The sequence below is a fragment of the Conger conger genome, chromosome 16, assembly GCF_963514075.1.
Source record: "Conger conger chromosome 16, fConCon1.1, whole genome shotgun sequence".
NCBI classification, from domain to species: Eukaryota; Metazoa; Chordata; class Actinopteri; order Anguilliformes; family Congridae; genus Conger; species Conger conger.
The window spans coordinates 14,584,934-14,611,043 of record NC_083775.1 but is presented as its reverse complement, the minus strand read 5'-3'; the positions used below and the strand labels follow the sequence as shown (position 1 = coordinate 14,611,043).

Sequence of the window (26,110 nt, the reverse complement as noted above, 5' to 3'; positions counted from 1 at the left end):
TGAAGGCACTGATGTGGCACCTCTCGATAACTGTTCCCATGACCTACACTCACTTGAGTTTTATATTTCTCAACCAACTGCCACCATCTAAATAAAACGCGTTGTCACAGAGGGAACATCGATCAATATTTACATTCAATAACTGGCTTGATATAGTAAGGCGTATTATAGGTTAAGCCAACTAGCAGCTGTTTATGAGTGCCATTTGCTGGACTAAATAGTAGGTTTCAGCTTCGATCATAATTAACACATATTCCGAAATACTTAAATCTGCTGTCTGCAATTTCAGACTTTGCAGTGCCAAGCCAGAATGAATCAGCGCATCTGCCTAAAAATCGAGTGTCACTGTCAGCATTAAACAAAAAAAATGTATACTATGGCGACAGGTTATATTATAACATAATCACAACATAATATTGGCAACATGGTTGTTGTGCCAGACCAATGCACGATCCGATCCAAACACAAGGAAGCATTATCTCCTTGTATTATCCACTGTATTCACTGAAAGCTTCCTGCCAAGATACTCAATACAGAGATTATTGACTCCAGCCCCCCCCCCCCCCATATACACATACAAGTAACAACAAAAGCAGGGGACCCCCCCCCCCTCCCCACAACATACTCCCTCTGTTTTCTTTCATTAATACCCCTTACTGTGGTTATTGGGGTACCTGCAAACTGAAATGCTCGACTTGAAATGTTTTGTGCTCCCCTCAGCTTCAAAACTGTGTGAATTTTTATGTTTATATACTGATGCCATAATGGATGCTTGTGCCCCTCCCCTTGAACCAGTGCTCCAGAACAGGTGGAAGGACTTTGTGTTAGTGTAGCCTGGGAGCGGCTACCTCCTGCCTCCCCCATCTCCTCTCCACCCTCTTCCCCCTCCTCATCCCAGCCTGCCCCTCCTCTTCAAGCCCTCCATCTAAAACCAAGTGAGTTCAACAAAATATCAATCACATTTTGTACCAAAAAGATGAAGAACTAAGAAAAAATGCAGTCCGAAATGTCACTCAATTGCAGACACAATAATGTTCTTATCTAGACTCAAAACTGGGCCTTCAGTCCTCCGAAGAGTAGGTGTTTCGGAATGTTTTTTTTGTTTTTTTTCAGTGTTCTAGAACTCAATTGCTTTCAATTACCAGCAGTGACTGTGACATCATCAGCATTAGAATGTTCAGTTAAGAACATTCTAATCATACTCTGTCGCCTTAAAGGGTTAAGAGTATCAGGTTTTTTTTTATTTTGGCAGGTCTATGGAATTCTGCTTTAAGCTCAGCATTACAACCCACTGACAGTAGTTAATGATCACAAAGTCTTCTCAAGCACCATTTGGGGTTGATGGGATTATTTAAAGATAAGCTTTTAGAACATTAACACTCAGAGCCCACTCCCATGTACCTGCTATGTGTTAAGTGTGAAGGCCAGTCTATAGTTAGGCGATGCAACATCATTGCCGCCAGCGATTATTACATTTGATGGCGGGTCGTAATGACTTTTGGTTTATACCAGAGTAACGGATGATTTCTCCTCACAGCTATCATTGTTGTGCCCATTGCTCAGACCTAAATTGGATTGAACTTTGACCCCATGGCTGGCTCAGTTGTCATGACAACATTATAGAACGTTCTCATTTCCAGTATTTATCTGTAGCAGAGCGTTTACACTTTTTATGAGCGACAGTGTTCAAAATCGATGTCGAGCAATAACGGAATGCCGGTGACAATGCAGTGATATCCATCGGCCAATCTTACATCACTGAACTAAACTGGCCTCAACATCAGGGCAAAGTGACAGTCATGACATCACAGTGATTCAATGTCATAGTGATGCAAAATTACTACGGCGCAACATCACAATGGCACGACATCACAATGGTGTGACATCATTTGAATGGTCATGGAATGATCCTTACCTCGCTCTCCACCATCTCCAGCCTTCTGAGGGTGTCCTGAGCAGCCCCCTGCACAGAGGGGAGGAACACGCACAGTGTGAGGAATAAAAGCACCAGCACAGTCCCGCGGACTACACGGGGGTCACGGTCAGAGGCCGATACCCACCGCGTCCCCCTGGAGGGAGAGTCTCTTCACGGTCTCCCCGAGACCCTCGACGAGCTGACAGAGAACACCGCCATAGTCTGAGAGACACAGAGACAGAGGGAAGGAGGAAGAGTGAGAGAGGGAGGAGAGAAGGCAGAGGTGAGAGAAAGAGGGATGGAGAAAGAGATAGGAGACAGGCAGAAAGAAAGGGTGGGAGAGTGATGGAGGCGGGAAGGGAGAGAGGGAGGAAAAGAGGGAGGGGGGGAAAGAGAGGGAAGGAAAGGGAGAGGTCAGATTAAGGATAGTTTTCAAGCTTCAAACACTAGTGACAGATTTTTAAGAAACGCCAGACATGAAAGGGAGCTGTAGGAGGAAATTGAGGGAAACACAGAATGGGAACCCATCTCAGGATTCACCGGACGACTGCGGTGTCAAATACACGCCACTGGTCCATTCACAAGGCCAAAGGGCGACCCAGAATGGACACAGCAGGCCGAAAGAGGGGGAGCCGGTGGGGTGGATTGTGGAGGTGGACGTGTTACTGAGAGCAGCACGGGGCACGTGGATTTTGAGGCCGGAAGAACAGAAGTTGGAGGTTAGGATAAAGAGTCTGGAAGCGGATGTAGGCTGACAGGGAGGTGCGGCAGGGTGGTGGTGTGTTGAGTTGGGAGAGGGGGGAGGAGGAGGAGGAGGAGGAGGAGAGAGACGTCAGCGACAGCCCCACCTGAGAGGAGAGCGGGCGTGGCCCGGTCCAGCTGGCCGCTCTGCCACTGCAGACGGCGGACCAGCTCGCGGTGCTGCTGCAGCAGGTCCAGGGGAGGGTCCCTCTCACCGCGCCTGCAGTCCAGGATCTACGGGGAGGTGTCACAGGCACGGCTGACACGTCGAGAAAAAACAACCATAAACACTGACCTGCTTGGAAACACCGAGAAATTACTTTTCCCACGCTGCACCTGAAACATGAGCAGATCCTGTCATTTCACCCGAGTCGTATCCACAGAAGATCTTCCACATAAAACTGCCTCTCACACACCGACAACTGCCTGTTCTGATAGGGCACCCGCACACACATACACACGCACACACACGCACACACACACTCTCACACACCGACAACTGCTTCTTCTGATAGGGTACCCGCACACACATACATACACGCACGCACACACACACACACACACACACACACAATAAAACAGACCTTATTCTCCAGAGCCTCTTTATCGTGAGCCAGCAGATTAACGCTGTAAAGCTTGAACCGAGGAGGAGGAGGAGGGGGGCTGAGAGGAAGAAGGGCACAGTACACTTAGACATTTCCCTTAACATTACACAAAACAGAACTTGACTTTACACAGTACTGACCCGTGGCTCTACTTTACACAGTACTGATCCTGGGGCTCTACTTTACACAGTACTGATCCTGGGGCTCTACTTTACACAGTACTGATCCTGGGGCTCTACTTTACACAGTACTGATCCTGGGGCTCTACTTTACACAGTACTGATCCTGGGGCTCTACTTTACACAGTACTGACCCTGGGGCTTTACTTTACACAGTACTGATCCTGGGGCTCTACTTTACACAGTACTGACCCTGGGGCTTTACTTTACACAGTACTGATCCTGGGGCTCTACTTTACACAGTACTGACCCTGGGGCTTTACTTTACACAGTACTGATCCTGGGGCTCTACTTTACACAGTACTGACCCTGGGGCTCTACTTTACACAGTACTGACCCTGGGGTTCTACTTTACACAGTACTGACCCTGGGGTTCTACTTTACACAGTACTGACCCAGGGGCTGTACTTTACACAGTACTGACCCTGGGGATTTCAGGGCACTACCCTCAGGCAGGTCATTCTTACTCATGGTTGCTGAGCAGAATCACTCTTCAGCAATCTGAGATCCATAAAAGGTGTTACATTACAGTAATTATTACTATTACTACTTTAAAAAATTGTTACAATTCTTCCTGGCATTAATAATTCACATTATTATCACCAGAGTATAATATATAATATAATGTATTATTGTTATTAGGTCTTGATGTGACACCACTGCAAGTATTTCTCTCTTCCTGTTTTACTGAGAATGCACGTTTAACATTTACTGAGAAAACTACAGGTGTTGCACAGCACCCTTAGTGCCAGTCTCCCTCAGACATCATTCTGGCCGTACTGCAGATCAAACTCCACGAGCCACACATCTAAAATCAGTAATGGATTTATTAAAATATAAATATGTAACTGTGTGAAACAATAAAAAATAAAAAAAAGAGGAATATGCACCAATTTCAAAATCACATTTGAAAGACGTATGTTTTGTCATAATTATATGTGCAAAATACGTCGCTCACATAACGAAGAAAATAAGCCATTCAGCACTCACCAGTCCACAAATAGTTTTATACATTATATGTATACATTTTAAAATAAAAATATAGACTCCCTGAGCACTTTATTAGGTAGACCTAATAACAGGAATGCAAATAACCACACATTACAGTGGTATGCAGAAGAGCATCTCGGAACACACAACGCGCCAAACTTAAGTGGATAGGCTACAGCAGCAGAAGAAAAAAATAAGACGACTAATAAGTCGAATAAATACCTAATAAAGTGCTCACTGAGTGTGTATATATATAGACATAACGAAAGACAAATACACAATTTTTCAGGTCACAATGCAATGCACATGCAATGCAGAACGCAATATAAAAATGCACATACAGTACTGTGCAAAAGTCTTAGGCACCTGTATAACATTCTGTACAGATACGATTCTTTCAAAAATAATTAAATGAAAGGTCCTAAATAAACATACTATACATTTTACATTACATTTTAGTAATTTGGCAGAATAGTTAAAAACTGGATCAAATCAATATTTTTTGTGACCACCAGTGTTAAAACTGCATCACTTCACTGAGATATAGAACTGCAGGACAGCATTGGCTAAGACAATCAGTGTCCAAGCATGTAGGAGAACTTGCCACAGTTCTTCTGCAGACTTTGGTTGGCTCCTTGCTTCTGATCTCAGACAGCCTTGATCAAGTTTTGATGCAAAAAGTAGTAAATTGCTTACAGCGATATGTTACTTTTAAAAATTGAATACAAAAATGTCTCTGTAAAACTAAATCTTTTGGAAAATGAATATTTGGAAATCTCAAATGTGTTCTTTTATACTTTTATACACACACACAAAAATAAACATATATATAATAAAGTCTAGAGTGCCTAAGACTTCTGCACAGTACTGTATATTGACCTCTTGGCTCAGCGAACACAATGATGATACAATCAAATTCAGTCTGGTAAAAAGAGCAGCTTCTATTTGCTCATACCCATCCTTCACTGCACGGTTATTGTAGTGACGACAGGCTAATTCCCCCACCACCCCCGCCAACAGATTAAATCCAGTTTCTGGATCCTGTAGTCCTGAACACACATAATCAGTAGAGGTGTGTAATAAATCCTTGTTTCCTTGACTCCCGTTTTTTTGGGTGCAATCTCAGAGACCTTCTGATCTACATTTTTGACAGGGACCCCGTCCCGTTTGCTTCTCCCCTGTCTCTCTGTGTAAAGTCTCTGGAAGGGACAGGGAGTGGTCCGGTTTGGGCCCGGCCGATTGCTGGGCAGGGGTGCACAGGGCGGGTTCTGGTTGGTTTTTGGCAGAGTCACATTGAGGGCGGTCAGTGGAGAGTGCAGATCGACGATCTGTAAGGCAATCAGACAGAGAACCGACCAGACACAAGGCGGGAGGTTATCGTTTTCTCTCTTTCCCCTCTGTCCCTCTTTCCTGCTGATGTTTTCACTCTCCTCCTCTCGCTATTCTCACCTCTCACCCGAGGCGACAATTTTAAGATTCCCCCGAAACACTTTCCATTCCAATACACCAGACTGAATTTGAAGCTGTTACGCAGAACGAGAGCGAGAGAGAGAGAAATAGAGGGAGAGAGAGGACGGGGAAGAGAAGGAAGGGAAGGAGAGAGGGAAAGGAACAGAGAGGGTAAGCAAGGGAAAGAGTGAATGGTCGAAAGCGCAAACAAGAGGGAGGGAGAGGAGAAGTAACAAGGCGGCAAATGATTAAGAAGTGGAGAAACTCACAGCCACTCGTTCACAGAGGTAAAGGAAGAGAACGGAAGCGCTAGGCTAATTTTGTCTTCATCAATGCACAAAATATAGCTCTTACTACAGGGAGGGCAGGGGAAAGGAGAAACAAGCACATGCATTCGTGTCCGAACCCCACACAAACACTGACGCATATCAGTGGACAGAAACAAGCAGTAAATATCCGGTACGGACAAGCAGACAGACAATCGCTGACCTGGCACTGACGTTTTTCACAGTCTCGGCCTGCGGTTTGGGGTTCGGTACTGCCACCTGCAGGACAGAGTCACCCATTACCACGGCCTTGAACAGGGAACGGGGTACGTTATCATAATGGCAACAGGAAGTGACATCATCCAGTGGCGTCCCGGGCTGGCCTCACCGTGGGCATGGAGAGGGGGTCCAGGACCAGCCAGCGCTCTGTGACAGCGTGCACCTGGGGCCCCCCCAAGGGCTCCCGAATTTTCACCACTACCTCCAAGTGCCCCCCTGTGGGCTTTCGGCCATCCAGCACCTGTTTCAGAGAGTACACACATGAAAACACACACACACACACACACACACACACACACACGCGTATACAACCACATACACGGACATGCAGACACAAAAATTGTGATCTTGGAGGTTGTGTGTACGTGCGTACATGTATGTGAATGAACCAGAATGTGAGTGAGTGCGCACGTGTGTGTGTGTATGTATGTGTGTGTGTGAGTGTCTCTCACCTCTATCAGCTGTCTGACCTCGCACTCTTTCTCCAGGGATTCCAGCTTAATTTGAGCGCTGCCCACCACCTTCTCTGTCTTAAATAGCCCACTGTGGAGAGAGGCCGAGTCACTCATGTGCTCACACACACACACACACCCTCACACGTGTACACACGCACACACACACACGCACAAACGCACACCTGCGCACACACACACACACACACCCCCACACGTGTACACACACACACGCACACACACACACACACACACACACGCGCACAAACGCACACAAACGTGCACACACACAAACGCACACGCACGCACACACACAAATGTACACCTGCGCGCACACACACACACACACACACACCCCCACACGTGCGCGCACACACACACAAACGCACATGTGCACACACACACGCATGCACACACACGCACACACACGCACGCACACACACACACACACACACACCCCCACACGTGTACACACACACACGCACGCACACACAAACGCACACAAATGCTCACGTAAAAACACACAAGCACAAGCGCACACAAACACACACGTGCACACACACACAAGCGGACACAAACGCACACACACAGGCACACACACAAGTGCACACATCCTCACCCCTTGTGTATGACCTCAAACTTGATGCCCCTGGATTGAAGGACCCTCTTTAAACTCCGATGACCTCGACTGATGGAGAGTTTAAAGTGCTCCTTAAACTCTGCCAGAGGGAGGGAGAGAAAGAGAGGGAGAGGGAGAGAGATAGAGATAGAGAGAGAGGGAGGGAGAAGAAGGCCAGGAAAGACTTTACACAGGACTCCACTTTGCACAGTCAGTAAATAGATCATTGTGTAAACTGATCAATGTCAGTGTGTTATTCCTGCATCTAAAGGTGAGTGTGTCACAGCATGTGTATGTGTGTGAGTGTGTGTGCGTGAGTGTGTGTGTGTGTGTGCGTGTGCGTGTGTGTGTGTGTGTGCGTGAGTGTGAGTGTGTGCGTGAGTGTGTGTGTGTGTGTGTGTGTGTGTGCGTGTGTGTGTGTGTGTGTGAGTGTGTGTGCATGTGTGTGTGTGCGTGTGTGTGTGTGTGTGTGTGTGCGTGAGTGTGTGTGTGTGTGTGTGTGTGTGTGTGTGTGTGTGTGTGTGTGTGTGTGTGCGTGTGTGTGTGGGTTTGGTATGTTAGTATATGCCGTGCAGTCAGTGCGTTTCAGAGCTTCAGGGCTTCAGGGCACGGTGAGCTGATACCTGGACTGTTGCTGTTTTTCACAAAACGGGTTTTATCCTTCTGTGCTTCTTCCTAGGGACACACACACACACGCACAGGTCAGTAACGGCACTATCTCACACACACCACACACACACACACACACTCACACAAGCACACACACACACTCACACACGCACACACACACACACAAGCACACGCACACACACACACACACACACACACACACAAGCACAAGCACAAGCACAAGCACACACACACACACAAGCACACACACGAATAGATGAAAACAGAAAATGTACCTTGGTCTATAATAAAAAACGAACCCAAAAATAATCAGTGTATGGGGACAGTGTGTGCGTGTGTGTGCGTGTGTCAGCGTCTTACCGAGCTGGGGAACGGAAACTCAAAACGCACACTGGTGTCCATCGCCTTAAGGGAAACCCCTGAACACAGACAAACAAACAAACATTTACATTTACATTGACTTACTATGACTTAATTTAGCACGTGCAAAACCTTTCACTGCACACAAAACCAATAACACAACCAACGACTGGTGCAAAACAAATGCCATGGCTAATCATTGGGCAGGTTATTGGCTTTGTACGTGCTAAAGGTTTTAGTATATTAGGTCCTTAGTCGTTTAACAGATTCTCTTATTCAACTTGCTCAGATTCCATTTACACTTAATTGAGGCAGGTTAATTAAGTCTCAGAGAGACTTAAGCAGGGAAAAAAACTGGTCACCTTTGAGCTGCAAGCCCAGGCAAATATATCTAAGCACACATACATGTTAGATGGACAGACATACAGACACAAGCACACATACATGTTAGATGGACAGACATACAGACACAAGTACACACACGTTAGATGGACAGACATACAGACACAAGCACATATACATGTTAGATGGACAGACATACAGACACAAGCACACATACATGTTAGATGGACAGACATACAGACACAAGCACACGTACATGTTAGATGGACAGCCATACAGACACAAGCACACATGTTCGATGGACAGACATACAGACACAAGCACACATACATGTTAGATGAACAGACATACAGACACAATCACACACACATGTTAGATGGACAGACATACAGACACAAGCACACATGTTAGATGGACAGACATACAGACACAAGCACACACACGTGTTAGATGAACAGACATACAGACACAAGCACACATGTTAGATGGACAGACATACAGACACAAGCACACACACGTTAGATGGACAGACATACAGACACAAGCACACACACGTTAGATGAACAGACATACAGACACAAGCACACATGTTAGATGGACAGACATACAGACACAAGCACACACACACGTTAGATGGACAGACATGCAGACACAAGCACACACACGTTAGATGGACAGACATGCAGACACAGAGGCACCTGAAGGGGCCGGGAGGTTGATGCCCTTCATTACGGACAGTATCATGTCACTGCTGGTCAGACTGGGAAGGATCCTGTACACCAGAGACAAAAGAGTGAGATGTCTGCTTTATTGCAATCCTTGTATTGTTGCATTATGTTTATTGTTTTTGTTAATATTATGATTGCTTATAACACTTTGGCAATATGTACTGAAAAACATGTCACGCCAATAAAGCATTTTGAAATATGTTCTACTGATAGCCTCACTGATTGAGAAAACATGCCAGTGAGCTTTCAGATCCTCTACAGTAGCTGGTTGGTGCCTTTCATGGCAGCAATCGCCGTTGGTGTGTGAATGTGTGTATGAATGGGTGAATGAGAAGCCAAGATCAAATCTTCAAGTCTTCAGTGATGAGTGACTCTCAGTGAATAATGTTATATCTACCATCTATGCTTATTGTCTTAGTGAATAATGCTTTATTTCTCTCCATTATTTTGGGCAAAGGCCAGAGCAGACTGGCTGATCATTACTGATTCGATGCCACTTGTGTGTATTGACTGAACTGAGTTGTATCTATTGAATCAAATCAATAATGACTGCCTCATCATTGCCACCAATCATGATTTGATTTGTTGTGTATTGAACAAACTGACATGTATTCATTGAATTGATATGGTGAGCGCCAGAACTGAACAGAACTGAATGTCAATCATGACTGAACAGAATCATGTGTCTTCGCAAACTGTCGCATATTGACTAAACAGAATCCCATTGATTGAATAACCAGTGTTTGCATATTGGCCGAAATGAATCAGAATCAGTGACTCAGCAGACCCCATTTTGTCTGTGTCTGCGGGGCTCTGCGTACTTCACGGTGCTGAAGGTGCGCTCCTCAGTGTGGAATTTGGGGACGGGGTAGCCCTTGCCATGGGCCTGCTTCAGCACCGCCAGGTTGTGCATGCACTCCTCCGCCAGCTTCTCGAACCTGAGCAGAGAGACACGCCACCGCTCATCAACTTCAACAAATTCATCCCCCTCCCCTCCGATCTCCAGACACTACATCCCTCCACATATTTTCTAGTTTACCTACTACATACATTAAACCTTTAGGCCAGTGGAGGATGGGCATGTCCCTATAGCCAGGTTCCTCCTGAGATTTCTTCCCATCGGGGAGTTTTTTTCTCACCTCTGTTTGAGGGTTTTTCTCGTTTAGCTCATATGCTATTGGCTGCTTAGGGCTGATGTCATTAATTCTCTCCTGTGTTATTAAAGCGCTATAAAAAAATTAATTGAGTTGAATTGACGCTCAGAGTATGGTTTGACCTGGTCTGCTGCTCCATCAAACTCCCCACTATAGAGTCCCACATAGTCTTAATCATCACTGATCTTTGCAGTGGCCTGTCCAGATGTTACAGTCAGGTCCATAAATATTGGAACATCGACACAATTCTCATCTTTTTGGCTCTATACACCACCACAATGGATTTGAAATGAAACAAACAAGATGTGCTTTAACTGCAGACTTTCAGCTTTAATTTGAGGGTATTTACATCCAAATCAGGTGAATGGTGTAGGAATTACAACAGTTTCTATATGTGCCTCCCACTTTTTAAGGGACCAAAAGTAATGGGACAAACTAACAATCATAAATCAAACTTTCACTTTTTAATACTTGGTTGCAAATCCTTTGCAGTCAATTACAGCCTGAAGTCTGGAACGCATAGACATCACCAGACGCTGGGTTTCATCCCTGGTGATGGTCTGCCAGGCCTCTACTGCAACTGTCTTCAGTTCCTGCTTGTTCTTGGGGCATTTTCCCTTCAGTTTTGTCTTCAGCAAGTGAAATGCATGTTCAATCGGATTCAGGTCAGGTGATTGACTTGGCCATTGCATAACATTCCACTTCTTTGCCTTAAAAAACTCTTTGGTTGCTTTCGCAGTATGCTTCGGATCATTGTCCATCTGCACTGTGAAGCGCCGTCCAATGCGTTCTGAAGCATTTGGCTGCATATGAGCAGATAATATTGCCCTAAACACTTCAGAATTCATCCTGCTGCTTTTGTCAGCAGTCACATCATCAATAAATACAAGGGAACCAGTTCCATTGGCAGCCATACATGCCCACGCCATGACACTACCACCACCATGCTTCACCGATGAGGTGGTATGTTTTGCATCATGAGCAGTTCCTTTCCTTCTCCATACTCTTCTCTTCCCATCATTCTGGTACAAGTTGATCTTTGTCTCATCTGTCCATAGGATGTTGTTCCAGAACTGTAAAGGCTTTTTTAGATGTTGTTTGGCAAACTCTAATCTGGTCTTCCTGTTTTTGAGGCTCACCAATGGTTTACATCTTGTGGTGAACCCTCTGTATTCACTCTGGTGAAGTCTTCTCTTGATTGTTGACTTTGACACACATACACCTACCTCCTGGAGAGTGTTCTTGATCTGGCCAACTGTTGTGAAGGGGTTTTTCTTCACCAGGGAAAGAATTCTTCTGTCATCCACCACAGTTGTTTTCCGTGGTCTTCCGGGTCTTTTGGTGTTGCTGAGCTCACCGGTGCGTTCTTTCTTTTTAAGAATGTTCCAAACAGTTGATTTGGCCACACCTAATGTTTTTGATTTCTCTCTGATGGGTTTGTTTTGATTTTTCAGCCTAATGATGGCTTGCTTCACTGATAGTGACAGCTCATTGGATCTCATATTGAGAGTTGACAGCAACAGATTCCAAATGCAAATAGCACACTTGAAATGAACTCTAGACCTTTTATCTGCTCCTTGTAAATGAGATAATGAGGGAATAACACACACCTGACCATGGAACAGCTGAGCAGCCAATTGTCCCATTACTTTTGGTCCCTTAAAAAGTGGGAGGCACATATAGAAACCGTTGTAATTCCTACATCGTTCACCTGATTTGGATGTAAATACCCTCAAATTAAAGCTTAAAGTCTGCAGTTAAAGCATATCTTGTTCGTTTCATTTCAAATCCATTGTGGTGGTGTATAGAGCCAAAAAGATGAGAATTGTGTCGATGTCCCAATATTTATGGACCTGACTGTATATCTGATATATTGATATTTCCCGCATACATCATCCGACACTAAAACATTAATATATAGGCCAACATCATATTCCGGTGAGCTCCCATCTAATTGAACAAGAGCGAGTCCTTGTGGTCAACTGAGTGCCTTGCATCCACCAGCACCAGCTGTGCATGCTGGGAACTCCTCCAACTGAAAGACCACGCAGTTCAGCCAGAGGAACCGTTTAGTGTGAAAAGAGGGGGCAGCTGGCCCCACACTCTCCCCCCCAAAAAAAATAAAATCAAAATGTACTTATATAGTCCCAGGATGGCATGTAGGAAGAAACCTCGGAAAGTAACCAAACGCATTAGCGGGTGGTGGATCACAGCGTGGGTTCCTTAAAAAGGTGACGGTGAAACCAATTTTCAGTCCATCTCATCAACTGGCCAAATTACACTGAGTAGTCCACATTGGGGGAAGAAAGGGTGTGGATCTGTAGCACTGATCTAGGGAACTGGGTTTTTACTCTTATGTACTTATCTACACTTTTCTACACTTAGCAACGTGATCAGCCTGTACTACTCCAGTGAAATCCAGCTGCATAAAACGATTGCGTGATATCTGTGTGCATTCAGTCCCCACTAAGGGGCCTGAACATCAGCTTCCCATCAGCTATCTACTGCTTTAATTAAGCCAGGACTCACCTGACAGTCTCAGCAACATTGCCCATGTGGGTGAACTGCTGGGAGTAGCCAAGGCACTTCTATGGGACAAAGAGCAGAGCATTGTGAGCGGTGGGGCCTGCTCTACGAATGGGGGTCAAAAGGTAGTTAAAATGGCGGCATCAATAACAGCGTGAATGAAAAAGACCCTTCGATTTAGACCCTTGAGAAAAGAGCGGGTGACAGGCAGGGTGGAGAATTCACGTTAGCACATGCGAATGCAGATTTGCCTGCGCGCTCTAGGAAGCGTTGAGCCAAAAACTAAATGAAACCGTAAAGGGAACAACAGGGCTCTTGCAAAACGTGCAAGCTTAATTTACACATCAAACACAACCTCTCCGTTTCATCACCATAAAATCCAGGGGAAAATGGAGCTACAAAAGAGATTAAAAATGGGACAATGTTGCCGATCTCACTTTTTTTAATATTGTGAGGATCACCATGGAAACCCTTCATATGAGAAGGGAAGGGACAGAGATTTGAAGGTAATAATGAAGCCTGGAGTGGCAGAGTGAGCGTGTGAGGATGATCACAGTGTAGAGTGAGTGTGAGGATGATCACAGTGCAGAGTGTGTGTGAGGATGATCACAGTGGTAGAGTGTGTGTGTGAGGATGATCACAGTGGTAGAGTGTGTGTGAGGATGATCACAGTGGCAGAGTGAGTGTGAGGATGATCACAGTGCAGAGTGTGTGTGAGGATGATCACAGTGCAGAGTGTGTGTGAGGATGATCACAGTGGCAGAGTGAGCGTGTGAGGATGATCACAGTGGCAGAGTGAGTGTGAGGATGATCACAGTGGCAGAGTGTGTGTGAGGATGATCACAGTGGCAGAGTGTGTGTGAGGATGATCACAGTGGCAGAGTGTGTGTGAGGATGATCACAGTGCAGAGTGTGTGTGAGGATGATCACAGTGCAGAGTGTGTGTGAGGATGATCACAGTGCAGAGTGTGTGTGAGGATGATCACAGTGCAGAGTGTGTGTGAGGATGATCACAGTGGCAGAGTGAGTGTGAGGATGATCACAGTGCAGAGTGAAAGCAGGGTGAAAAGCGGATGAAAGCAGGGTAAAAAGCAGGTGAAAACAGGGTAAAAAGCAGGGTGAAAAGCGAGTGGAAGCAGGGTGAAAAGCGGGTGGAAGCAGGGTGAAAGTAGGGTACAAGCAGGGTTAAAGCGGGTGAAAGCAGGTGAAAGCAGGGTAAAAGCAGGGTAAAAGCGGGTGAAAAGCGGGTGAAAAGCGGGTGAAAAGCAGAGGGACCTCGTGCTGCTGTCGGAGGAGCTCCACCAGCTGGTTGTACTGCTCAGAGGTGTGGGGTGACACCGCTGGGCCACTGGACTGAGGCAGAGAATAACCATCCTCTGCCACTGGAGCACTGGGGACCTGCAGAGAGAGAGGGAGAGAGAGAGGGAGGGAGGGGGACAGAAGGGAGAAGGGAGAGGGAGAGAGAGAGAATTAGGCCTTCCACACAGGCCAGGCCCTGCTGGAGATGCTCCCCTCTCTACCTCAGGCGGTTACCTTGGAGATGTCGACGGGCAGCCCGGCCTTGGCTGCGGTGATCATGGGATCCAGGCCCTTGGCGTGGCGGAGGTGGAGGGCGGCGCCCTGCATGTCGTTCAGCTGCTTGGAGCGCAGAGCGGCGCGCACAAACTGCTGCCTCCGCGCCAGCAGGAAGTCCAGCTGCTGCTGGGCTGAGCGGCCAATCACAACGCGCCCGGGACCACAGAGTTAGACACGCGTCGGCATGGCGATATCAATCCACAGGACATACAAAAGGTAGCTAAAGCGGCCAGTATTTCACTAGTGTGAACCAGGGCTATCAGACAGCAGCACTCTAGCAAAAGCCCAGTCTAATGAATACACAATAACACTCCATGATCCATACTAAACAAGCTAAAATAACAGCTGGTTCTCACATAAAGATTGGTGCCAGCACACACCACACTGACCTTTGGAGCCTTGGCGGGGGGCTGGGGGGGTGCCAGGGGCCCTCAGATTTGGGGATGAAGGAGCGGAGGTTTTGGCAGCACGTTGCGAAACCGGTTTCACCGACGGCTTTTTGGAAGAGGCGGAAAACAAGAGAAGAACCGTAGCAAGACTGAGTTTCACGAGGGTCAGGATTCCTCCCTGTTCATCATCTTTCTAAAATGCTCCACACAAAATCTCACACACACACAGCACCTCCTACCTTTGGCACTTCCTCTCCTTGCTCCTCCCATTCCTCCTCCTCTGCATCCCGATTGGCCAACTTCACAGCAGCCTCTACCACCCCAGTCAAGTTCTGTTCAGTGCCCTCTGACCCCGGAAGGGGCGGGCACCCTGAGAGGGGAAGAGGAATGACAGACATGTAAACAGACACAGGTACAGACGCACAGAGACTGGTTCAAATGGACAGACATGTAAACAGACACAGGTACAGACGCACAGAGACTGGTTCAAATGGACAGACAGGTTGGTAAACAGACACAGGTACAGACGCACAGAGACTGGTTCAAATGGACAGACATGTAAACAGACACAGGTACAGACGCACAGAGACTGGTTCAAATGGACAGACAGAGAGGCAGTTTACCAGGAGGGACAGGAAGTTCGGACAGATTGACTGGCCGCCCAGCTTTGTGAGATCGGATGGCGTCTTGGTATTGCTGTGAGAGAGAGAGAGAGAGAGAGAGAGAGATGAATGGAGAATAGTGTTAACTGACACAAAGGACATATCAATAGACTTTAAAAAAAGAGACAAGATGAGTAGGAAGGTCAATATAAGTACGACAAACAATGACAGTGAGAGAAAGAAAGAATGCTCGAGAAACGAACGAAGAACAGGAAATAGCTTCTCAGCTCAGAGCCCAGGGCTCAAATGTGTGTTGACTGCCACCAACCACAACGAATGCATTCTGCTAACAGGCGCCATTTTGTGGAAACTTTTCCTGTGAACATCACCGACTTTTTTATGTGTGTCACATGCCTGGATCTCTCTCACTGGTCTGCATTCAACCAAAATTTGTCCTCAACTTTTATTTTCAAGTAAAGGCAAGATGTATCCTTCACAAATTCACTTTGTGTTAGTGATCGATGAACTTGTTAAAAACTGTGCTTTTAATTGTGAGTGAAGTTACGGACAAATGTTGATTGAATAACAGCCGGTGTTGGAAGTCAGAACCAGCGCACCCCACTGAAGGTCAGAGGTTACCCCGGCAATGGTTACCTTGACGATGCGCATGTGCATGCGGGTCTTGCGCTCATCCCCCTTGCTCTTGGCCTCCTCCGCGGCCCCCCTGTATCTCTGCATCCTCTGCTGCAGGGCTTCAGACACACTGCGGGGGGCTGCTGTAGAGAAGCGAACATGAGAACACACACACCACACACACACACACACACACACACACACACCACAGAACCCCCCCCACACACACACACACGCAAACAAAAAGACACATATATACACACCCCAGAACGAACACACACACACACACACACACAAACACATACATACACACACAGCTCAGAACCCACACACACACACACACACACACACCTCAGGACCCACACACAGACACTCACACACAAACTCGCACTCGCAGGACTGCTGCTGAAATTATGCCATTACCAGAATTGGCCACAGGTGGCGCTGCACACAGGGAGGCAGTGGTTTGGGTCTGCATCTGCCTTTCCACCACCACATCTCCTGCAAAGGGAAGAGGTAAAAACAGAGATAAAGAGATGCAGAAGGTAATGAGAAAAGTTAGTCATTAGCATGGCGCTCGTTAGCCTTGCCACACACCTCCACCTCAGCCTCCTCAACCCCTGAACTGTAATACCATAGAGAGGCACAAACACACACCTCAGCCTCCTCAACCCCTGAACTGTAATACCATACAGAGGCACAAACACACACCTCAGCCTCTTCAACCCCTAAACTGTAATACCATACAGAGGCACAAACACACACCTCAGCCTCTTCAACCCCTGAACTGTAATACCATACAGAGGCACAAACACACACCTCAGCCTCTTCAACCCCTTAACTGTAATACCATACAGAGGCACAAACACACACCTCAGCCTCTTCAACCCCGGAACTGTAATAGCATACAGAGGCACAAACACACACCACAGCCTCTTCAACCCCTGAACTGTAATACCATACAGAGGCACAAACACACACCTCAGCCTCTTCAACCCCTGAACTGTAATACCTCAGAGGGGCACGTCAGTCTGCAGATCAGCGTTTAAACTGTCACAAAGATTCTCCTACCGTCACTCGCCTCACACAGCTGTTTCCTGAACACTTGAGAGGAGACCTGACCTCAGTCCCCCAGGACAAGGCTTATTAAAAGCTGTTTATTTTTAAACCTGTGCCTACACAGGAGGAGCCAGCACTGGCTTGCAGCGACACGCAAAAGGCTCATTTTTCAAAAGTTTTCGGCATTACGCTGGACGGCGTTTATGCAAACAGCCGGTCATGGATCTTAAAGGGCTCTGAAACAGTGAAAGGTGAGGGCTTCACCTCTGGATGCAAGCTCTGCATAAACGTAGCAAACTGTCACGCACACGTGTGAACACGATCGAGGAAAATGGGACGCAGAGGCGCGGTGTAATTGCAGCAGCTCACCAGGAGGGGGAGGTAGGGTGCTGATGTCCACCGAGTCTCCTCTGTCAACTGCCTCTAGCACTGTGTGCAATTTCTGTGAGAGAGAGAGAGAGAGAGAGAGAGAGAGAGAGAGAGAGAGAGAGAGAGAGAGACAAAGGAGGCGAAAACCATTAACTTGACTTATGACCTTCATTAGTAAGTCTATTATGCTATATACTACAAAAACAATCCATCAGATGAGATAGGATCTCAGCTTCAGCGGCCAGCTAGAGTGCTCGGTGATGGTATTTGTCCATAGAGCCAAGAGAATTTACTGCAATGACCCAAATCTAGACTGGGGTGACTCTGGTGACCCTGTGCGAGTGTTATTTACTGCATTTACAGTCTGTGACACGGTGGCGGTACCTTGGCTATCAGGTAGTGCTGTTTGGCCATTCCCAGGTCTCCACGCTGTTTAGCCTGAACAGCTGCCACTTTGTACTCTTTCTGCCTGGCCAGCACCATGTCCTTCATGACTGTAAAAACACACACACACACACACACACATCACACACATACACACACACACACACACACACACACACATCACACACATACACATATACACACACACACACACACACACACACATACACACACACACACATATACACACACACACACACACACACACACACACAGACACATACACACACACACACACACATACACACATACATACACACACACAGACACATACACACATACATACACGCACACAGACACATACACACATACATACATACATACATACACACACACACACACACACACACAGACACATACACACACACACACATACACACACACACACATCATACACACCATACACACACATTTACACACATACACACAACATACACACCATACATACATACACACATACACATACATACATACATACACACACACACACATCACACAAACATACACACAAGCGCACGCACGCACAAACACACACACAAATAAACACACGCGCACTGTAGATCACTCTCAGGTTCATCATACGTTCATTTGCACCTTAATAGGAAACCATAATGCCCTGAGTCTAAGGAGAGCAATTACCCTTCACACCTCCAGAACCAGCGTTTTGAGATCAATTCTAAATCTTTGGCAATTTGTAATTTGGGGTGAAAAATAAATCATAAATAGGTGAACCCCCAGTGGCTACAGTTATATTACAGAAATATATACAGAAAGGTTAGCTGACCAAACACAACGCCAAGGACTGGCTGATCAGCCTGGTAATAAACTGGGGTCAGTAAGAACTGCACTGGATAAGCGCTGTCAGTTAGCGCATAACCGGCATTTATGCCACAAACACTGTCTAACCAATGCTGTAACATGATACCATATGCAAATATCTGCCAAGATTGTGTGCCATATCTATGATACATTAATGAGAACTTTGAATCTAATGCTGCAGCTCAACCTACATTATGACAATTAATTTATCTTCCATGCTGTTTTGATGGAATTTCTGTTATAAGCTACATTTGTTTTCCGGTTTTGTTAATGTCCTACGTGGTGTTCTCAAAAGCACCCGGTGTCACTTCCTTAGACCTTTGGAGAGCGCACCACATTAAATACAGTTTCACATTAATTCATTTAAAAACGTGGTTTGAACCACCATTAAACCAGTTTAGTGTGCAAGTATGTGTGTGCCAGTGTGTGTGTGTGTGTGTGTGTATGTATGGGTCCAAAAAATTACCAGAATTCTGAGAATCCCGTTGGCTGTAGTTTTGGGGGGAAGTGCTCTGCAGAGATGGTCTGAGGCTCTGATTGCTTGAGTGCACAGACGCAAGCCCCCGTGCTGGGTGCTCAGATGCTCTGATTGGCTCAGCTGCCTGACTGGCAGACGTGGGTCTGCTGCCTGTGGCAACAGGGGGCGGGATTTCATCCTCGTCGACTGGCTTTCCCATCTTCACCGACGACAACATGGACTGCAGAGTCTGTGAAAGGACTCAATTCAAATCACTCACGAGAGTGAACCCAAGCTACAAATGTTACTGACTCTGCCTACCTGCAGACTGTAATTACACCCAATCATGCACTCCAATCAGAAGTGTCCATTCAGCACCCTCCGCGCTGGCCCGCCTCCATGGTGGCACAACCTCTCATCAATCGGGACCGTAGATTCACAAGCACCTTTCCAAACACTCGTAAACCTCCACCCTCTTTATACTAGACTTCAACATTTTCTACTCAAAGAATAAGAAAGTAAATAACTCTCTCCCTTAATCCCGCAGGGCTTAAAGCATTTGCATGATTAAATTGCCTATCATGCTCTCATGGTGCTTAATTACGATGTAAAATGCACTTTTTTTAAAGTTACTTGGGTTAAAGGAAAATGTTGAATAAGTAAATTGTAAAATTGTAACTAGCCGAGGAATTATGATGGACACGTGTATATTTTTGCCACAGCAAAGTCATAGTTTTGAATCTCAATGGGGAGATGCGCCTTTTGGCACCAGAGGTTTAATAAGCTGGGACACATCCCGTAACCACTGGAGGCCGTGTGCTTCGGGGGGGAAGGTGATCCCCAGGTGCCCCTCACCTTCAGGCCCCGCTCGTACCGCCGGGCTCTGCTGGTCTCCCCCGTGGCCCGGGCGTTTCCCGCCGCCGTCTGGTACATGTCAATCCGCTCCATGAGGCGGGACTTCAGGCCTCCACAGCCAATCACAGAGGAGTTTAAGTGTTGGGTAGGTGTGACCCTCGCTGCTTCATCGTCTTCCAGAACGTTGTTTAGCTCCGCCTACAAATACGGTTTCTCCATTACTAGTTCCTGCGCTTTAATTTTTTTAATTAAATGATAAAAATTGCTAAATGAAATGCTACAATTCTTTCCTGTCAAGCGAACAGAATTGGCAACATATAGCAATTAAGATATTAAAAACACAAAACATCTGACCAACTGTATCTTATCCACAAAAGGGCATTTTCCCCTTGGTCTCATCGTTTCAAAGACCAGCTTGTCACCAGCTCAACATGTCGACTCTCTCGCCCACGTGATTACCAAGAGGTCAGCATCGTTCTCCAGATTCCTCCCTTCATCAACCTCCTGCTCCTCCTCCTCCTCTTCATCATCCAGGTCTTTCATACACAGTGCAGCCATGTGCTCAATATCCTCCATAGAAACTGAGGCTGAAACAAGAATGGAGATATAGCCGTTTTACCAGTACTCCACAAATCCACACCGCTAAAGTCCTCAATCGTTACACTTAGTAACACTTTAGGATAAAGTCTGCGTAATCAGCCATCAATTAATACCTTATTAAACAGTATGTTATTAATCTACGGTACATTACTCCTTTACAGGAGGAGATACTGTGAGCTAATATTCATAACGTTTATTAATGTTCAGCTAGGATTAGAGCAGTCATTTGGGTGTGTGCATCTAGTGCAGTCCATAGGGAGGTCTCCTCTCTAGTCATACAGTATGTAGATGGGGGTTTACTGGTGTCATACGGAATGCAGATGGGGGATCACTGGCGTCATACAGTATGTAGATGGGGATTCACTGGTGTCATACAGTGTGTAGATGGGGGTTCACTGGTGTCATACGGCATGCAGATGGGGGTTCACTGGTGTCATACAGTATGCAGATGGGGGTTTACTGGCGTCATACAGTATGTAGATGGGGGTTCACTGGTGTCATACGGTATGCAGATGGGGGTTCACTGGTGTCATACAGTATGCAGATGGGGGTTTACTGGTGTCATACAGTATGTAGATGGGGGTTCACTGGTGTCATACAGTATGGGGATGGGGGTTCACTGGAGTCATACAGTATGCAGATGGGGGTTCACTGGTGTCATACGGTATGCAGATGGGGGTTCACTGGTGTCATACAGTATGTAGATGGGGGTTCACTGGTGTCATACAGTGTGTAAATGGGGGTTCACTGGTGTCATAGGGTATGGGGATGGGGGTTCACTGGAGTCATACAGTATGCAGATGGGGGTTCACTGGTGTCATACGGTATGCAGATGGGGGTTCACTGGTGTCATACAGTATGTAGATGGGGGTTCACTGGTGTCATACAGTGTGTAGATGGGGGTTCACTGGTGTCATAGGGTATGGGGATGGGGGTTCACTGGTGTCATAGGGTATGCAGATGGAGGTTCACTGGTGTCATAGGGAATGCAGATGGGGATTCACTGGTGTCATACAGTATGTAGATGGGGGTTCACTGGTGTCATACAGTATGTAGATGGGGGTTCACTTGTATCTTAATCTTGATGATGGAGCCCTTATCGTATCTTGTACTCGAGCCTCACTTCTAGTTTTTGATTTGCGACAGCTTTACTCACTATGATTACTATGTGAACAAGACTTGTTCATGGCTATGGATACGAGAGATCTTATAGAAATTGCGTTCTGGTGTTTCAACGACCTCCCTCATGCCCATATCGTTGTGCGTTGTGCGTTGCTTTGGATAAAAGTGTCTGCCAAATGTAATGTAATTCAATGGTTTCAATCCCCGCCATGCCACCGTGATCCCATCTCTACCCATTACCCGCTCTGCTTTCTCCCGATCTGAATAAACTAAATTATATTAAAAAGAAGGGCAGACTGCTACATAAAATAAAAATAAAATAAAATACATCTAAATATGGGACATTAATAAGCTGTGCTGAGCTCAGTGACAGGATGACAGAGCAATGGCCGGATATTCTCAGAGTACACATGAAGCCACTCACCTGCCCCGCCCTTTGTTTCAGACGGTCCCCCTCTTTCTCCAATCAGAGACAAAAGCTCCGCCTCCAGCTCCCGCTCACGCCCCCGAGGGTCCACCTCTCCGTCCAATGACATGTCAAGAAGCAGCCCCATCTGAGGCAGACAGAAAAAGGGGAGGGTGCTATTAAGTATTAAGTATTAGCCAAATTAGCTTTGTTTCAGTGGAATGAGAAAGGCCATAGAGAAGGCATATATAACCTTGTGTACCAGCCGGCAAGTAAATATGACTGACCAACAGCACTGTAGTTGTCAAAATTATTTTAGCTTGCAGCTTATTTTGTCAACTGACCTGTTTGGTTAGTACTTGGTGAATAAAGTAGCGGTAGTGCTTTTTAAAAACTGTGAACAGTCTCCCTATGCACAATATTTGCTGTGCTGCTGCCCCTTTTAAAAAGAGACGCATCAGCTCTGATTAATGCAAACATTAATGAACAAACCCAGGGAGACGCAATACCAGTCTGTGGCTTCTGACCGCTCCCCTCCCAGAATTCAGCAGGCCGCCCTATACACCCCTTTCACAGTAAATACTCACATTACACTGCTGCCTGCCTTTCTATGCCTGCAGTTAGGAAAAAGAGCACAGACTTGTATGCATAATGGTACACAAAAAAGATATACTAAAACTACACTAAACAATGAGCAAAAAAGCATCCATTTCCTGTCATTCAGGAATGAGGGAACGAAAGAAGACCCAAGATACTGATACAGCTCATCCTCCACTTCATTTCAAATGTGTGCTGCGAGAGAAAGAGATAATGAACGAATGAGCTTTATCTAATCAGGAAGTTCAGCCAAAGCTTAATTCTCTTACAGCACAGACCAGGAGAACGCAAGCCGGCATGGGAAGGCAAGGCATGGGGGCCGTGTGGCCAATCAGCTGTAAGCAGAATGAGGAATCGGCTTCTGTCCAAGTACTAACCAGTGCCAGTCCCGCTTAGCTTCAGCCATCCAGCTGCAGGAGGCTAACAGAGGCCGTGGCTAGTGACCACAGAGGCTTGCTTTGTTTTGTCTGTGGCCAATAGGAATAAAGCGCTTCACATCTGCTTAGCAGTTATAGGTGCCAAAAGCCTGCGGGTGGGGCTGCCAGATGCTGTCAATCACCGACGCAGTTGGGCAAATCGAGGGATGTAATTCTGCATAGTAAATGACTATTGATCAATGGATGAGATCAGTCACCAATAACATAAGGTGGATGGAACTATTTTGTGGTTGATGAAGGATGGCTCTCTTGTCCCCATAGGGCTCCATTACATGGCGGTGGGGGCTGGGGGGTTTGCGCGGGTATCTGATATTTCAGCCTCAGCGAGAGAGAGTGTCACACATCACACACAGCTCAACTCAGTCCCAACTCGTCAAAACCATGCGGCTGAGATCCACAAACTGCTCAAAAGCAGCTCAGTTAAATGAGCCAGACAGAGCAGCAATAAGAAATTACACAAACAAACAGTAATAGACTGGCATGATTATTACTTTATTTTTAATGTTCTATCTAATATCTAATATTCTATTCTTTTCAAAACATTTTAAAATCTGAAAGCCAAAAATGTGAGTTCTGAGGGAGTAAATACAGATCAAGACAGAGAGATCCCATTACAGTAAGGTGATATAAAATGGTGCATTACCTGTCTGGGGCCAGATGTTCCTTGGTCCCGGAACGGGGAAGTACGACTACCACTCATGGGGTCAAGTCCAGAAAAAACCCATCAGAACTGCAGACAGAAGATTGCAAAAGTGTTTACCCTACTGTACCAGCTGTCCAGTATAGTTTGCAATGTTATCATCTCTGCTATCCTTCCTATTCATTATTTTTAAAATTATCCGTTTTATTTGGTTTTAATTTGGCGCCCAACCTGGGGTTAAGCATGCGCAATTCACATCTTAATTGGGACTGGCCAACCATCTGCAACCGCAGCAGAACACTGCATCTGAGAGAGTCGACAGCAGCGTAGCCTTCGAAACACGCGGTGTCGCACATCTGCTTCTTTTCTCACCGCTTGACGCGGGGATTCATCGATGTATCACAGCCTGGTGCCCCGAATGCGCCACCTAGCAGTGCTACTATTTAAATGTGCAAAACAACGCCCACAGCTGCAGTTCTGTGTTGGCAACCTGACACAGCAAATGATATGCTTCAAATTAAACGACGTCTAGGCACACAACTAGCCGACTAGTGACAGAGCAAATACTAATTACATGCCTAACAAATAAATTACATGGAATGAATGAATAGACAAAGACATCAAATGATATGAGTTGCATTTGTTTTGAAATGCAACTACAGGCCAGCTGCTCTATTAAACAGGTTTGACTTATGGTAATTAATGGTTTAAACAACAAGTAACCCTCCCCCCTTCTCCGCAAACACACACGCATACACTTAAACTAATGATACTACTACGTCTGATATAATAATAATAATAATAATAATAATAATAATAATAATAATAATAATACAATTTAAAATGTATTATTATTATTATTATTATTATTATTATTATTATTATTATATAGCAATACAAATAAGGACGACCAACAATGATAATACAAAGGAGAACAACAATCACGATTAAAAACAACTGTTATTTGATACACGCCCTTTCTCGTTCGCCTTGCGGGCTATAGATAGAAACAAGTCCAAAATAACAAAACTAGCAGCACGAACACAAACATTCGCAGACTACTAAATCACTGATTAGCTAGCTGAATGCATTTCTTTTAAATATTAATTACTATGCGAAAAGATTTCTTAAATTTCAAAATAGGTGAAATCTTAGATACCTAAGGAGGCGTAGTTATCTAGCTGGCTCGAGTTGCTAACTCGCTTGCTAACACTTGCTCGCTGGTTGTTAGCAATTGCAACTAGCTTGCAACACCCAAGAATTTCACCTGCTGCGGAGGACCTGGATGTAACCACACAATTAGTATCGTCGATGTCCCTGCGTAACTGTGCCTTCAGATGACAGACCTACGCAGTGATTTAAAAACAAAAAATTATTTCTACAAATAAAAAATTTGAAACGTTACCACAACGACCCCCGACTGTAGAAATCACTTCCGGCTTCGCGCTGCGTCTCTAGGGCAACGGGAATTACATTAAAATACTGCGTGGTGTTGCCAAAGAACATAGCATAGCCTGGTGTTGCGTGTTGCGTGTTGCATCCAGACCCGCTGATCGTTGGGCTGAGGCGAGGAGAACCAGCGCAGGATGCCACCCTCTAATTTCGTCCGGTTCCCATCAATATTTTTTGCCCTTCATGCACAAGACAGTTGCAACTGGTGATGAACCCCATGCGCTGTTCCTACAGTGGGCTCAGGAATGTATGAAACCTCTGACTGGCAATGCACAAAAATAGCCTACTTCACCGAGCACTTTATTTGGATAATTTCTACTTTATTACATCTACTTATTCATGCAATTATCTAATCAGCCAATTGTGTGGCAGCAGTGCAATCATGTAGATACGAGTCAGGAGCTTCAGTTAATGTTCAC

The 26,110-nt window shown here is 45.9% G+C and overlaps 1 protein-coding gene across 7 annotated transcripts; it reads right to left on the bottom strand.

The window, feature by feature from the left end:
• Positions 1 to 727: 727 nt before the first annotated feature.
• Positions 728 to 25,840, bottom strand: LOC133114629 (coiled-coil and C2 domain-containing protein 1A-like). 7 transcript variants are annotated; one of them, XM_061224173.1, is made up of 29 exons: positions 25,645 to 25,840; positions 24,243 to 24,329; positions 22,584 to 22,713; positions 20,897 to 21,024; positions 20,438 to 20,635; positions 19,592 to 19,832; positions 18,247 to 18,356; positions 17,863 to 17,935; positions 16,858 to 16,935; positions 16,456 to 16,574; positions 15,823 to 15,895; positions 15,439 to 15,569; positions 15,200 to 15,305; positions 14,769 to 14,941; positions 14,511 to 14,633; positions 13,239 to 13,297; positions 10,377 to 10,493; positions 9,526 to 9,599; positions 8,486 to 8,544; positions 8,119 to 8,170; positions 7,496 to 7,595; positions 6,877 to 6,967; positions 6,534 to 6,665; positions 6,369 to 6,424; positions 3,241 to 3,319; positions 2,764 to 2,890; positions 2,061 to 2,137; positions 1,916 to 1,963; positions 728 to 925 (listed from the first exon to the last, which is right to left on the bottom strand). In XM_061224173.1, exons 2-29 carry the CDS (start codon positions 24,297 to 24,299, stop codon positions 890 to 892), a joined length of 2,847 nt encoding a protein of 948 aa, XP_061080157.1. In that variant the 5' UTR covers positions 24,300 to 24,329; positions 25,645 to 25,840; the 3' UTR covers positions 728 to 889. The 7 variants fall into 7 exon arrangements, with proteins under 7 accessions (XP_061080157.1, XP_061080153.1, XP_061080156.1 ...); XM_061224169.1 differs by having other exon boundaries at positions 16,456 to 16,577; positions 25,645 to 25,839; XM_061224172.1 differs by lacking the exon at positions 25,645 to 25,840 and adding an exon at positions 25,507 to 25,633 and having other exon boundaries at positions 16,456 to 16,577.
• Positions 25,841 to 26,110: the final 270 nt, after the last annotated feature.

What these genes read in the sequence shown, in the direction of transcription:
- LOC133114629 (XM_061224169.1), bottom strand. Translation starts at nt 24,299, where the DNA reads ATGAGTGGTAGTCGTACTTCCCCGTTCCGGGACCAAGGAACATCTGGC. An exon ending in AGCACTACCTGATAGCCAAG is followed by an intron (nt 17,936 to 18,246) that starts GTACCGCCACCG and finishes TCTCTCTCACAG; the next exon opens with AAATTGCACACAGTGCTAGA. An exon ending in CGCACCTTCAGCACCGTGAA is followed by an intron (nt 9,600 to 10,376) that starts GTACGCAGAGCC and finishes TCTGGTGTACAG; the next exon opens with GATCCTTCCCAGTCTGACCA.